Genomic DNA, 15,618 nt, shown 5'->3' on the forward strand with positions numbered 1-15,618 from the left:
CCATTGTGCAAAACAAAATTTAATGAGCCAGACGCTTTCTAATTGTATTTGCAAACATTCCAGCCTTTCTGCTAAGGAAACTACACAATGATAATCAGAAGTCACCTCTGGTAGTTTATATATCTTGTTTGTCCCACTTCAATGTGATAGAACCTTTCTTAAAAACAAAGACACACAAACACACACACACACACACACACACACACACACACACACGCGCGCGCGCACACACACACATGCACGCACAAAGATACATACAAACCCTAGAGGCAGTAATTGGCAAAACCCTGATTTATCCAGATTAACAATGTTCATACAGAAATAGAAAACTTATTTAAGGATATAAAGTTTGGCATACTAGCACTTTGATTTTTAATTTTTCTAATAAGTAATTTTATTCTTTTTTAATTTTATAAACTTTGCCATCAAAAAAAAACTTGCAAATAAATAAATATTTCACACACCAAAACTACCAGACCCAAAGTCGATGCTACTATATGAACTTACATACAGTTAGGATTGACAGAGTGAGGGGGGGGATCGCAGTTCAAGGCTGGTTTATGTTCTTAGCGAGGCATTATTTTTAAAAAATAATGAATTTGCAGAGGGTTAAACAATGAAAAGATTTTAGAATTAATGATAAAAGATAAATGTTCCTTTATAAAAAAAAATATTGTTAAATACTCAACAGCTCCAGTTCAAATTGACAAACTAAATGTATGACATTTCTCCGTTCCCTCCATAAATTTAAAATTCACAAGGACAAATGTTTTTAAATGCATTAAAATCCCCTCCAGGACAAAGAAATAGGAAAAGATGATGGGGAATTTTGGACCTTGGGAAGCAGAAGAGCTGAGTAAACCCTGAAGGCTCCAGTGGCCAGCCGTGGTGCAACAGCCAGGTTGATCTGGCTTGCCTCTACAAGTCTGAAAGGAGCACACTAGTACCTGTTGAGTTAAATGTCTCTGTGATCTGGAACCACAAAACAGCACAGAAAGCATGAGCTGCTTGGAAGGGAGTTCATGGCAAACTATTCTCCTGGTCCCATTTAAAATGGCAGGCAGCCAGCCAGCTGGGGACTTTTTAAGGCACAGAAATCAGGAAACACAGGAGGGAAGATCAAATCAAAATGGACGCACTGAGGCCTGACATACAGCGCCACTTCCACACTGACTCCTATTGATACACGTGTGTGGTTGTTCAGGCAGGTAACTGCAGGAGGCTTCGGTAGGGTTTTTTTTTTTTTTTCAGTAAAATTCCATGCCTTTTCAACAAAAAAAAAAACAAAGTAATGGCCACAAGTGACAACTGCCTTGGTAATACTCAACAACAGTTTTGTTTTGTTTTTTAAACATCTAAGGAGTAAAAAGAGAAACAAAAACAGCAGATGAAAACCAAATGAAAGGAAAAAGAGAAAAGATGAGATGAAACTTCATTATCCACGAAGGTGGATGCAGATTTACTGTTAATTTACTGTACTCCAACAGGGTGTGCCTTCTCCTTTATGAAGCTGTTTGAATTCAACCAACTCCCTGAGGCTTCAGAAGCCTGTGAGAGGGTCTTGGGGAGCAGGTAAGAGGATATTGGATCTCATCAGGAATGATGCCTGCTAGCCTGACTGTGAGCTAGGATTAGATAGGAAAGGGCTAAAAAGATGTTTCAGTTGTTGAGAGCACTCACTGCTCCTGCAAAGAATCCAGGTTCCCAGCACTTGCATGGCAGCTCACAACTGCCTGGAATCCCCCTTCCATGGCATCCAATACCCTCTTCTGCCCTCCAGGGGTACCTGAATGCTTGCATGTGGGCATATACACATACATAGACAGAAAAGCAATAAAAATTTAAAAGACTTATCAAAGATAGTTTAATTCGTCACTAGTACCTATTCAGGAAACCTAAATACAACCAAATAGTTACACAAATAAAAACATACACGCACCTCTCTTCTTCAGAAGAGTTCATATTTTCTCCATACAGAAGTAAAATAAGTCCTTCCTCAACAGAAGCAATTCTTGCCAAAATATCAGCTATGTGAATTAGAGCTATTTCAGAGAAATCTGGAGCAGCCTGCAAATTTAATAATAATAATAATAATAATAATAATAATAATAATAATAATAACAGTGACAAGACAAATCAAATAATTGTATGATGTAGTGGGGGTGATGTATGCAGTCTAATAAAGTTATATGGCAAACACAACAACAAAACCGTCACAACTGCTGCTTGTGAAATAACGTATCTGAGTTGCATGTGTCACTAGATGATTTCCTTTTACCAACAAAGCTGATGAGGAAAATCAATACAAGATTTTCAAGTAAGCCATATTCTTCTATTTTAGGTACCACATTCCTACAAATTGGTCATGTTGTATATGCTATCTAATTCACTATAAATTTGTCTAATTGATGCCATGCCTTTATATACTTAACTGGATAAAGACTGACAAGGAACAGTCAGTTCATGAGTTGGGCAGCAGCAAATCATATCACCCACTCAGAAAACAAACGGGACTAATCATATCTGCTCACTCTAGGTGGAAGCATTGATAGATTGGCTAACATACAAGAAAATATCAGCTTCCTTCCAGCTTCCTTCTGCACCTGGAGCGGACCCTGTGCCAAAGGTCTCTGCACCCAGACCCAGCAGGAGAGCTGGCATCCAATGAGTCCTGACACACCTGAGGACACAGGTTAGACTATGACTTCTGCTCCTAGGAACATGCCTAGAGCCCTAAGGGCACAGGAACCAAGGAGCAGTCTGTGACAGGATACTTCCAGTTTCAGCCTGAACCTAAGCTGACCTGAAGCCACAGTTCTCAGTACCCAAATCCTGCTGAGAGAGCTGGTCTCCAGGAGGGCAGACACACAGACTTACAGGAGGCTCAACCCATTGTCAGAAAACAAGACCAGCTAACACCAGAGATAAAAGTCACAAAAGAACACACATGATATGCAATCACTGATAACTGGAGATTAGCTGAAAAGCTCGGAATACTCAAGATAAAACTCACAAACCACATGAAGTTCAATAAATAGAAAGACCAAAGTGTGGATGCTTCTGACTTTCTCAGAAGGGCAAACAAAAATACTCACAGGAGGAAATATGGAGAAAAGTATGGAACAGAAACTGAAGGAAAGATTCAGAGATTTCCCCACCCAGTGGATCCATCTCATATATAGTCACCAAATCCAGCCACTACTGGGGATGCCAAGAGGTGCGTGCTGACAAGAGCGTCATATAGCTCTCTCCTGAGAGGCTCTGCCAGAGTCTGACAAATACAGAGGCGAATGCTAGCAGTTAACCATTGAACTGAGAATGGGGTCCCCAATGGAGTAGTTAAAGAAAGGACTGAAGGAGCTGAAGGGGTTTGCGACCCCATAAGAACAACAATATCAACCAACCAGATGTGCCAGAGCTCCCAGGAACTAAACCACCATCCTAAGTATATACAGGGAGGGATCTATGGCTCCTGCTGCATGGCAGAGGATGTCCTTGTTGGGCATCAATGGGAGGAGAGGACTTTGTTCCTGTCAAGGCTTGATGCCCCAGTATAGGGGAATGTCAGGGCCAGGAGGTAGGCAGGAGTGGGTGGGTAGGTGAGGGAGCACCCTCATAGAAGCAAGGGGAGGAGGGATGGGATAGCGGGTTTCTGAAGGGAAAACTGGGAAAAGGGATAACATTTGAAATGTAAATAAAAAATCCAATAAAAGAAAAAAGTACAAAAAAAGGAAAAAATACCAAAAACAAATACTGAAACCTAGAAATTATATTAATGATGAAGTCGCCTTACAGAAAGGCCTGTTATTTTTCAGGGATTACTTATCGCTTTACCGCATGGATGCTAATGTCCACATTCTTTGTATTTTAAAATGTGATTATATTAACTAATTTGGTGGTGATGTGTCTGTTGTGTGTGGTGCCATTCCCTGTTAGACCCTGGACTGTATTAAGTGTAGAACGGTTGCTCAACAGCATATATTAATTAGTCTCTGTTCCTTAACCACATGGTGCAACATGAACAGGTCCTTCCAGCTCCCAGGTCCCTGCCATGACAGACTGAACTGCATGCTAACATAAGCACACTTTTTATACTTATAATGCACAGTACAGAGCACTAATATAGTAGTAGGTCACTACATGACTCCACATATCTGAAATTGGGAATTAGATGTCAAACCTTTTCTCCTTTAAGCTATCTTCTTGAGTTAATTGGTCACACATATATATCTATAATAATTCCAGCACTCAGAAACTAAATGGGGCAGGAGGATTGAATCTCAGGTCTGTCTAAACTATATCTGAAGACCCTGTCCCACGAAAAGAAATTATACTCATGTGTGTTCTTATGTATGTACTTATGTACATCATATTCATGTGTGTGTGTACTGTGTGTACACAGAAAATAGATATAGATACACGTGCGCGCACACACACACACACAGGGGACTATCCATCCATCCAACTCAATTAGATAATCAGTTTTCATACAAACTACTTTTCTTGACACCTGTATCTAAAATGTGTCATATATATTAATGCATTCTTATATCTGTGCCTGTCGTACAAACAGTTTTGCTTTAGAACTTTCTGTGGATCATGGTAAGTATCTCCTCTTTACAAGGTGATTACAGTGACCTTAAAGGCATGAGCATGCCTTAGTGTTTTCTGTACTGGTAACACCCACTCAGAGCACTGAGGGAGCAGTGGCTTCAAAGATGATGCTAATTATCATAAATTAGGTATTAGGGAGCTACTGTGTGTCATATATTTAAAAAGGAATAATTCAGAGCCAGTAAGACAGCATCGACCACCAAGCTTGATGGCCCAAGTTTGAACCCTGCATACACAGCACAGCATGGGAATACTATCCCAGATAGATGATAGATATAGATAGATAGATAGATAGATAGATAGATAGATAGATAGATAGATAGATAGATAGATAAATGCAGCCAACAACAATGCACAAGGTATTTGTAGCCCAGTGCAGTGTGGTTTGACCCAGGAGGGAGGAAGAACAGGCAAAGACGCTACAGAGCAGGTGAAAGGCGTTTTAACCCCGAGCTTTGTGTGCACTCTAAAGTCACTGCCCCAAAGGTTACGCCAGAAAAGTGGTGGCCTGTGTTAGACATACAGCAGTCCTGGTGAGGACACCGACATCACCACATTTCGGCTGTCTAAGGTGGAACAGGCCACCTCCTTCAACCTCAGTTTACCCTCTGGTGAAAGTCTCTCGCACAGGAAGCACTAACTGCACTGACGACAGCATGGCTGCTCAGCTCTGGGGCCGCGCACAGCGTCTTTTTCCCTCATTTCTCCCTACTGGCAGAGCTGACTCTTCAGGAATATAACCATATTTCCAAAAGCTATAAAACTGTCATTAGAATATGTAAGACACACACAAGATTTATTACACTCACAAGACAAATAGCTTCCAAATAGGATGACTTTTTTCTAAGTTTTTCCCACCAACAGAACTGAGTTTGATCAGAAAAATAAAATCAAATGTGGTCTGTGAGTATACATTCCTATCATCCATTACAACTAAGAAATCAAATAACTGCATAAAGTATGAGTTAGCAAATAAAGATCCTCAGGAGCAAAAATCCAAAAACTACATGTAAGAAATATTTGTCAGAAAATATCGCAAGCACGTGAGAAATGCAGAGCCCCTGGCTGTTGACCAGTACTAGCCACTGGAGCGCCTCTTCCTCCTTGGGCCTCACCGCAGTGCCTTTCATCAGGTTCTGAATGGGCTGGAGAAGGGCCTCGGTCACAGTGCTGTTGTATAAGCACTCAACTGCACATTCCTTCTGGTCGCACAGCATCCGCAGAACATCAGTCACCATGCTCGCAGGAGAATAATTCTCTTAGAACCAGAGAGAACAAAGCAGAAAGTCAAAACACTGCCTACTTCTGCTTCTTGCTGTGCACTGGCTGGTATTCCACAAAGGTCGAAGGGAGTTTGAGTGTTTTTAAAAAAAGTCATATAACTAAAGCCCAGAATATGAGAATTATAAATTGAAACTTATCTCATTTATCTTACTATCTCTTCAAGCTAATTTTAACATACAAAAGATAAAACATTTTTCAGTTAGACGCCAAATCACACTTTGTTACTGAAGATATGGTTGGAAGAAGATTCAACTTTTAGGCTCTCAGAAAACAAGTTCATTTCATCCACTGTTGTTCCTTTTCTTAATGTACTTGGGCACATGAGATTAGTAGGAAACTGAATGAAACATTTAGATTAAACTATAAGTAAAAGGAAGACACCAAAGGGTAGATGCCTCCAGAAGATGTAACACTGCATGACCACAAGAGACAGTAGAGGCATTGGCAAGATAATCCTTCAAAACGTGAGTCAGAAAACCAAAAGGGTGAACAGTGGAACGTGGTGGGAATGGCCACTGAAATAAATGTGACTTTCTGATTAGATACTTTATTTGATTAATCTGATTAGATCCTTAATCTAACCTCCTTACACAAATATCACATGAGTGCCCTAGAAACAGTATAAAACTGACAAGGTTTTTAATTAATATTACACTAGTCGTCCTTCCGTAAGCATGCTGACTCAAGTTCACACCTGACCAGAAGGATTTCGTGACTTTTCATTCAGTTCCAGATGAGAAACTTTGTTCACCATGACAAATACCATCAATGCGTTCTTATCCATTGACATGAGAGACGTAAATGCCTACTGAGCATCGCACTAACTAAAGCGGTCTGAGGAACAGAGACAGCTGCCTAGACAGTAAGCCACAATACTAAGTGCCTTTAACAAGGGAAGATCATTTTCAATCTAAACGATGCTGTCGAAGCATGTGGCAGGGACCTTAAGCTACTACTCTACTGTATAAATACTGTACAGACAGACAAGGTCTTGGAATCACATTAAGAACAGTACACTATTATAACCACATAGGAAAATCCTTCTGGCTGACATATACATTCTATGACTAATCCATTTTCTTCTCTTCCTCCAGTTTCTCTCAGAATTTGTGCTAACATTTCCAAGCTATTTCCCAACTTTAAAAGACTATGGTCTGCATTCTTATTTCTGTTTTACTTTGAAGATTTTTATTGACATACAAAAGAAAAGGAGAAGTTATTTTAAATGGCAATAATTTAAAACATTTTTACAAACTGGTTAACACACATAGGAGCAAATGCCAATTTATAATAAAACATGAAGAGAGTCTCTTTTATTTTACACTTAACAAAGAAGATCCTGAAAACAACTGAATTTTTGGATTTGAAAAATGTGACTGGACCCTAGTTCTTCCCTGTTGAAGAAAGAAAGCATTTATTTTTGACTTGACAGGAGGCACGTTGAGAGATGCCAAATTTTAAAAGATTTTGGGTCTGAAAAAACAGACTGGCTCTCTTAAAGATACTAAATTTTTAAGTGTTTGAATTTGTAAAGACTGTGGTACTTTTAAAATTTGGAATACTGTAACATTCTGATGATCTTATTAATGTAAGCTATTGGGAATGGATGAGAAAGCAGACATTGTTGCTTAATAGTGTTCTGTTTCTGTATCAAGTTGGCAAGAGTTTAGTTGTGCTGCCTAGCTTTATGTCAACTTGACATAAGCTAGAGAATGATCTCAAGAGGAGATACTTCGATTGGGGGAATGCCTCAATAAGATCAAGTGACAGACAGGCCATTAGAGCATTCTCTTAATGAATGATTGATGGGGGAGGGCCCAGCCCACTGCGGGGAGAGCCACCACCCAGTAGGTGGTCCTGGGTTCTATAAGAAAACAGACTGAGGAAAGCCTGATGATCAAGACAGTAAGCAGCAAACAGCCTTGGCCCCTGCATCAGCTCCTGCCTCTGGATTCCTGCCCTGTCCTCCAATAATAAACAGTGAAATGAAAGTGTAAGCCAAATGATCCTTTTCCTCCCCAAGTTGCTTTGGTCATGGTGTTTCATCATTACAACAGTAAAGCCCTAAGTAGGACAAGCCAAAAGCAACAAGCTGATCAAAACACCTTAGAGACACACAGGGCAAAAAGTACCAAAAAGAGAGAACATCAATCAATCAAATTTCTCCTGATATCACTTGAGAACATCTTGATATTGAGAAAACATTAAGATTCTTAGCCAAACTGACTCTAAATTAAAATATTAGTAGGTTAGAAATGTCTTAAAACATCTATGAACAAAATTAAATTCTATGGCTTATTTCAGAACCAATGTAACGTCTTACAAGTAATACAGAGCCTTAACACATTTACCAAAATATGTAAGTAATCAAACATCTAGACAAGAGAATACTCAAACATTTTTGATTATTTCTTTTTCTCCATTTAAAATAGATGGATCAGGAGTTGAATATCCTCCACAGTTAATCAATCAACCAACCAATTAGGGAGGAGGCATTTACCTGAATACACGACGGGCGCCATCTTTCGACAACTTGGTGAATAATAGATAAGTTGAGTAAACAAAACCAGCAGATTTGTGAGGGAAACTGAATCTTTACAAAAGAAAAAAAGAAGTAATTTGTAGCGTGCTTACAACCTAAAAAATATGTAACTACATTCCACTTGCCTATAAAATTGTATCATAATTTCTATGTAAACCCAGGCAGACACAAGCTATGAACCAAAACACATCACTCCAGAACAGAGCACAGTTAGAAGGCAGCTCCTGTCTCAGAGTCTTGCTGTGCGCAGGCACAGTTCTGCTATCCGTTTGGAGCAGATCATGCAAATCCACAACAGATACATGAGACTCGCTAGGGTTATTTAAGTCAATTCAGTTATGATAAGTAAAATTCATCATCATATATTAGTTTTGCTGAGATTTTTAGTACAGCAGAATATGGTCAGCACTTTTTCCCATCACAGACTAGGTATTAAGTAATTTAAGCTTTGTGCCCAGACCATCTCTATCACAAAGACCAAAGTTAGTAATTGTAGTGCAGATATCCATGCACAGTCAACAAATAAATAATGAGTATAATGGCTTGCCAAATAAACTAGGAGTATTTAGCATTCATTTCCACATGGCACAAAATAGTCTATTTAACAGTTAAAATACAAGCTTAGCTCACAAGGGCACCAACCCGATGGAAGATCAAGTTAGGCCCACAGGTACAGTTCACCAAGGCTTGATATAGACTCCTTTATTAAAACATTCTGGAAAAACTATATAATTACAAGTTGATTGCTGGTTTCTGTTATTCTCAAACTCAATTGTGAAATGAGCTGTGATTGTTTATAGAGCAAATAGAGTCATTAAAAATAATATTAAATGCTAATTTATTATAGATGAGAGACGTGTAAAGTTGAATACCTATAAAAATATCAAATCTATACACTAGTCTTTGTAGTTTTGTAAAAGCCAGCAATACCACATGAAATACCTCCTTAACTGAAGAGCTCATGATGTCCCCACTCTGTCTTAAACTGTATGACAGAGCCTTGAACATTATAAGACAAGACATAATGCCCTGTCAGTTCTCAAGGAGCTAAAATAAATTAGAGCAAATAAAACAACTAGACAAGAGCATCACAATGAATAGACTCTGAAGCAATATCAATAAACTCCAGTTCTTATGATAAGGCTGACAAGCTAAGAATGGATTTTCCACTTTTAAAATGTATCAGAGGACCTGGAACCACATTCAGCTTTGACTGAATTGGAAGACCTATAATCAAGTTCACATGACACATTATAATAAGACTGTGCAAAGCAAAATCAAAAACAAAGGTTACAGAAGACAAAATCCAGAACAAACCAGGCACAAGCTCATGAGAGCCTCTCCCAAGGTAGTCATGAAGAATGCATTCATTACTCCAGAAAAATCTCACAGGAGATACAATGCCCGAGGTCCTATAGGGAAGGTGAGAACATAGATGTCCTCTGCCCAGTACCTATCAAAATTTTGAAGTCCCAAAAGCAAACTTGGTGTTCAGAATAAATGATAATATTATATTATAGAAAAAGGTTAGGCACAGGGAACAGACTACACAATTTAAGTGCCTTTATTAGTGCTGGGACTAATATGATCCAACTCCCCACATGGCAGCCAAGAGCCAAGCTTTAGGCAAACTATGTTGACTTTCCTGCATGACCATAAACATGGCATATTATCCACCAAGGCCATAATATTTACTGTTGATTTTCAGAGGGTTGGATGAACTCTGCTCTACAGTGTGTTCTTAGTAGAGATATAACATCTTGGACAATAACTGATCTCTATTTGCTAAAATAAGTGAGACTAGATAAAAAAAACAATGTAGTTATTCGTGATATAATATGCTCCCCAGTGTCGTCCTATGTTTTTACATTTACTTGACACAAGCTGCAGTCACCTGAGAGGAGGAAACCTCAGCTGAGAAAATGCCTCCATACGATCAGACTGTAAGCAAACCTAAAGGGCATTTTCTCTTCTTTTCTTTTCTTTTTTTTTTTTTAATGTGGGCTAGACCAGTTCTTTCTGGATATGTCACTCCTGCACTGGTGGTCCTGAGTTCTATAAAAATGCAGACTGCGCAAGTTATAAGGAGCAAATCAATAATCAACAATCCTCCATGGCCTCTGCATCAATTCCTGTCTCCAGGTTCCTGTCTCCAGGCTCCTGCCCTGAGTTCCCGCCATGGCTTTCCTCAGTGATGGACTTAGAAGCTTTAAGGTGAAATGGACTCTCCTCCCCAACTTGCTTTGGTCATGGGATACAGAGACGCAATCCTCCCTGGCCTCTGCTTCAGGTTCCTGTATTCTCCAGGTTTCCGTTCTCAATTCCTTCCCAGACTTCCCTCATGGTGAACTATATGCTATAAGATGGAGTGAAGCCTCTCACCATCAAGTTGCTTTAGGTCACAGTGTTTTATTACAGCAATGAAGAACAAAGTAATGTGGTCCCATAGACGATCCTGTGGAAGTGTGCATAAGCATGACCCTATAGGCCCATTGGCTTGACTGCTTGGTCATCAGGGAGTGGCACTGCTTGATGAGGACTAGGAGGTCTGGCCTTATTGGAGGAAGTCATCAATAATGAGCTTTGGAGTTTCAAACGTCCAATCCAAGCCCAGCGTCTTTCTCTTTCTGCTGCCTGTGTGTCAGGATGTAAAACTCTCAAGTACTTCTCAAGCACCGTGCCCGTGCAATACCACACGCCCAGCCATGAGGAAAATGAACTAACCCTCGGAAACTGCAAGGCAGCCCCAACTCTAACCCTCAGAAACTGCAAGGCAGCCCCAGCTAAATGCTTCCTTGCATAAGAGTTGCCTTGGTCGGGGTTGGGGATTTAGCTCAGTGGTAGAGCGCTTGCCTAGGAAGCACAAGGCCCTGGGATCGGTCCCCAGCTCCGAAAAAAAGACCAAAAAAAAAAAAAAAAAAAAGAGTTGCCTTGGTCATGGTGTCTCGTCACAGTGATAGAACAGTGACCAAGACAGATACCAAGCCAAGTTTATAAATGTGAACCTGTGCGTGTTAACCCTCTCATGCCTTTTCCTACTCTTTGGTTCTAATCCCACTTACCTTTTCTGTTCTTCAGCTTTATGGGGAATAATTTCCTGCCTTGTGTATAGATCAGCAATCTTCCTAAAAGGCACAGTGAGTGGATGAAATAAATGTATTGCAATTCTTGGCCCGAGTAGTAGAAATTTTTTTGCTTGTTTCCTTAAAAGAGAAATGAACAAGAACGTCTATTTTAATAATCTTATATTTCACAACATTTGACTTCACCCCTACCTGAAAACCAAACCTAATATCGTTTATAGTGGAGAATCAACTGGTAGAAATTTTAAAGTTATTTTTATTAGTATTTCTTATGACCATTTATAATAAATTGGAGGGAAATTATTCATTATAAAATTAGTAACTACTGTTGCCAGTGTTCAACCTAAAAATATCAGCATATTGCTGGAGTTATCCATCACTAAAGACAGACTTAAAAAAAAAAGTGTGAACAAGTCAACAGAAAAAGTGTTTCATTTTATCAACCACTGTGCAGGTTTTAACTGTAAACTTAAACAACCTGGAAACCAATAGGAAGCGAGTTGATGAGAAATGTGTGCTTATTTTGATTTCTAACTGATATACAAAGACCCCAGCCATTGTGGGTGGTATGATGCCCTAGACAGGGGGTCCAGAATAATATAAAAGAGCTTAGGAGCAAAAAAGCAAGAATATATGTTTTTATTCTCTCTATATAATTAATTGTGGATGTGGTATTTTAAGTTTCTTAACTTCCCCATTATAATGAACTATAACCTGGAATCATCAAGCAAATAAATTCTTTCCTCCCATCTGCTGCCATTTGTCATAGCAACAGAAATAAAACTGGAGCAACCATATAAAAAGCCAGCATATTCTCATATTTCATGAACTCTGAAATACATTTGACACAGTTGTGTTCCCAAGTATTTTGATTAAGGAATATTCAGCCTATAATATATACAGTAGGTCATACTAATTACAAATGTTTTTGCAACAAAAATTAGAATTTCTAATAAGTATAATCCAATATATCCTCCATTTATTTATCTCTCACCCATATGTTTCAGGAGTATTGAGCATTAGTTTTACAAGGTGTTTATTCACTAAACTTTAGAACTATTCAGAGGAATAGGGATATAACTAGGTCAAAAAACTGCTTACTTTGAAAGAACAAGAAATTGAGTTTCATCCCAAGAACACATTAAACACAGAATAAAACAAACAACAATAACAAGACATAGTGGCACACACTTATACTAATCCCAGCATAGGAAAAGTGAACACAGCATGCTACCGAGGGTCCTTGGCCTTCCAGCTAAGCCAGTTCAGCAAATGTTAACCCAGTGAGAGAGATCCTGTCTCAAGAAAGGCAGACAGTCCAAAAGGAACAGTATCTGAAGTTGGACTCTGAACTCCATGAATAGCCTTTCGCCAAGATCCTGATATTATCCTTGCCTCCAGTGAAATACCACAAGAGAACCCATCTGGTCTCCATTTCTCTTGGAATACTGGACCCTGGAGCCCTGACCAGCATAATCAGATAAGCATTGCTTGATTACTTCTAACATCAACAAATTAAAAAAGTTAAAACATCTGTCAAGTAACACAAATTTATGATGAAAGGTAAAATAGGACTTTTTGTGACTTCTCATCTGCTACATACACCAGTTTTAAAAAAAATCAATTATTTATCTTTGAAGATTTTTCATTGCTTTCAGTTTAAGATTTACCCAAGGATAAATTATAAAGTATGTTCATATTCTTGAAATAGCTGACTAGAAAAGTAACAATAACAGGATCAAAAATGTAACAGATTAACAGCTTAATCTATAAAATGTAAGAAAGATGGCTTGAAAATCAGGTGATGCGGGGCTGGAGGGATGGCTCAGCAGTTAGAAGCACTGGCTGTTCTTCCAGAGGACCCGGGTTCAATTCCCAGCACCCACATGGCAGCCCACAACTGTCCGGAACTCCAATTCCAGGATGACCCCCTCACACACATGGAGAGACAGACAGGGAACAGGGAACTCAGACAAAACACCAATGAACATAAAAATAGTAAATAAGTTTTTTAAAAGATTATTTACAGAAAAAGAAAAATGGGTGATGCAGAGTAAAATGTTAAAGCTCGAAGATAACGGTCACTACTTTGTAATAACTAATACATCTACTAGTGCAGTCACTGTGGATGAGACAACAGGCAGAAATAGATGATAAAAGCACTGGTTCTCACAGAAGCTTAAGAAGAACAGATCACACATGGAAGGAGGAACCAAGTTATGAGGCGCATAACGAAAACTGGCAGGGAAAAACACAGGGTGGGAGTGGGCATCCGGAGTAAACGATCTGCATTTTGTGCAGCTCTTGCTGTCACCAAAGCTCTAAAGTACCTGACTAATGAGCGACACAGTGGCAGAGGGGAAAGGTGGTGTGTTCTTAAACTCAGGACAAGTCAGACATTAGAATCAAGAACATAACTGAGGTGGGCCATATAACAAGCATGGCTATATATTCATTTCAAAGACAGATGTGTTTCTGAAAGTCACTGTACACATCCTTGTGCATGTGTGCATGCGTGCATACATGCATGCGTGTGTGTGTGTGTGTGTGTGTGTGTGTGTGTGTGTGTGTGTGTGTGTGTGAATGTGTTCGGATTTCCATTGCAGTGACACCATGACCTTATAAAGGACAACTCTTATAAAGGACATTTAATTAAGGCTGGCTTACAGTTTCAGAGGTTCAGTCCATTACCATCAAGGCGGGAACATGGCAGCATCCAGGCAGTCAGGGTGGTAAAGGAGCTAAGAGTTCTACATCTTGTTCAGAAGGCAAACAAGAGAAGACTGACTTCTAGGCAGCTAGGAGGAGGGTCTCTGAAAGCCCATCCCCTAAGTGACACACTTCCTCCAACAAGACCACTTCTAGTAGTGCCACTCCTGAGGCCAAGTGTATTCAAACCACTGAAATTATATATTTCATGTAATATACAAATTATATGAAAATGATCTTATCCTGCTATCAACAACTGGCAAGTTGTCACTGAAACATAACAAAGGAATAGCTCTAATGTACAAGAGTAGTTCTAAGAAGAAAACTTGTAACTACAGATGCCACTGCTAGCAAACCAGACAAATATCAGATAAATAATGGCACAGCTGAGGACTTTGGAAAACCAATGATGAGCAAAATTGAAAATTGATAAACAGAAAGGAAAAAATAGGGTTAGAGCAGAAATTAATATCACGAAAATGGAAAACAATACAATTAGTGAGACGAAGATTAGTAGTTTGGACACCAGAAGCCTGCAAGATCCCAAGAGCAACCCGTTTCCCAAGGAAGCATTCGGGCCCTAAGATTAACTATCTTGGAGCACTACTCCAGCCAGCCCTTTACAGTAGAGTCCACTTGGGACACCGCCCGCAGAGGAGTGTTGCATGTGCTTCCCTGAACTCCATTGTCTATCTCTTGGCTCACTCTTTATTCCCAAGGAACCTTGTAGGAACCCAAAAGTATACTGCTTCCCATGGAGGCCTGTGGAAAACTCAAGAAGCAAAAAACAAAACACACACACACACACACACACACACACACACACACACACACACACAATCATCTTACTACATGCCAAAAAAGCATTTGATAAAATCTGCCACCTCTTCATGATAAAAATATTGGAGAGAACAGGAACACAAGTGCATACCTGAACACAACAAAGGTAATATGAAGCAAGCTAATGTCCCACATCAAATTAAATGGAGTTAAAGCATTTTCACTAAAATCAGGGACAACACAAGGCTGTGCACTCTCCCCCATCTCTTCAATATACGACTTGAAATTCTCACTAGAGAATTAAGACAACTAAAGGAGATCAAAAAAAGACAAATTGGAAAGGAAGAAGTCAAAGTGTCACTATTAGCAGATGATATGATAGTACACATAAGTAACACAAAAAATTCTACCAGAGAACTCCTACAGCTGACTAACACCTTCAGCAAGGTGGCTGGATTCAAAATTAACTAAAAAAAAATTATTAGCCTTCCTTTATACAAGCAGTAAAAAGGCTAAGAATGACATTAGAGAGAGACAATACCCTTCACAAAAGCCACAAATAATATGTATTTTTGTAACTCTAACCAAGTGAGTGAACGACCTATA

General features: G+C 39.3%; 1 protein-coding gene across 9 annotated transcripts in view; it reads right to left on the reverse strand.

Annotated features, from left to right (window-relative positions):
- Tbc1d32 (TBC1 domain family, member 32) overlaps positions 1-15,618 on the reverse strand; it is a 230,881-nt gene that overhangs the window by 160,860 nt on the left and 54,403 nt on the right. For all 9 annotated transcript variants that reach the window (XM_039099304.2, XM_039099306.2, XM_063279629.1 and 6 more), the window contains 4 exons: positions 11,503-11,643; positions 8,399-8,491; positions 5,730-5,872; positions 1,940-2,067 (listed from right to left, as the gene is read on the reverse strand). In XM_039099304.2, the coding sequence (XP_038955232.1) occupies positions 1,940-2,067; positions 5,730-5,872; positions 8,399-8,491; positions 11,503-11,643 (505 nt within the window). The remainder of the gene's footprint in view (positions 1-1,939; positions 2,068-5,729; positions 5,873-8,398; positions 8,492-11,502; positions 11,644-15,618) is intronic.

Source organism: Rattus norvegicus, chromosome 20, assembly GCF_036323735.1.
Source record: "Rattus norvegicus strain BN/NHsdMcwi chromosome 20, GRCr8, whole genome shotgun sequence".
Classification (NCBI taxonomy): domain Eukaryota; kingdom Metazoa; phylum Chordata; class Mammalia; order Rodentia; family Muridae; genus Rattus; species Rattus norvegicus.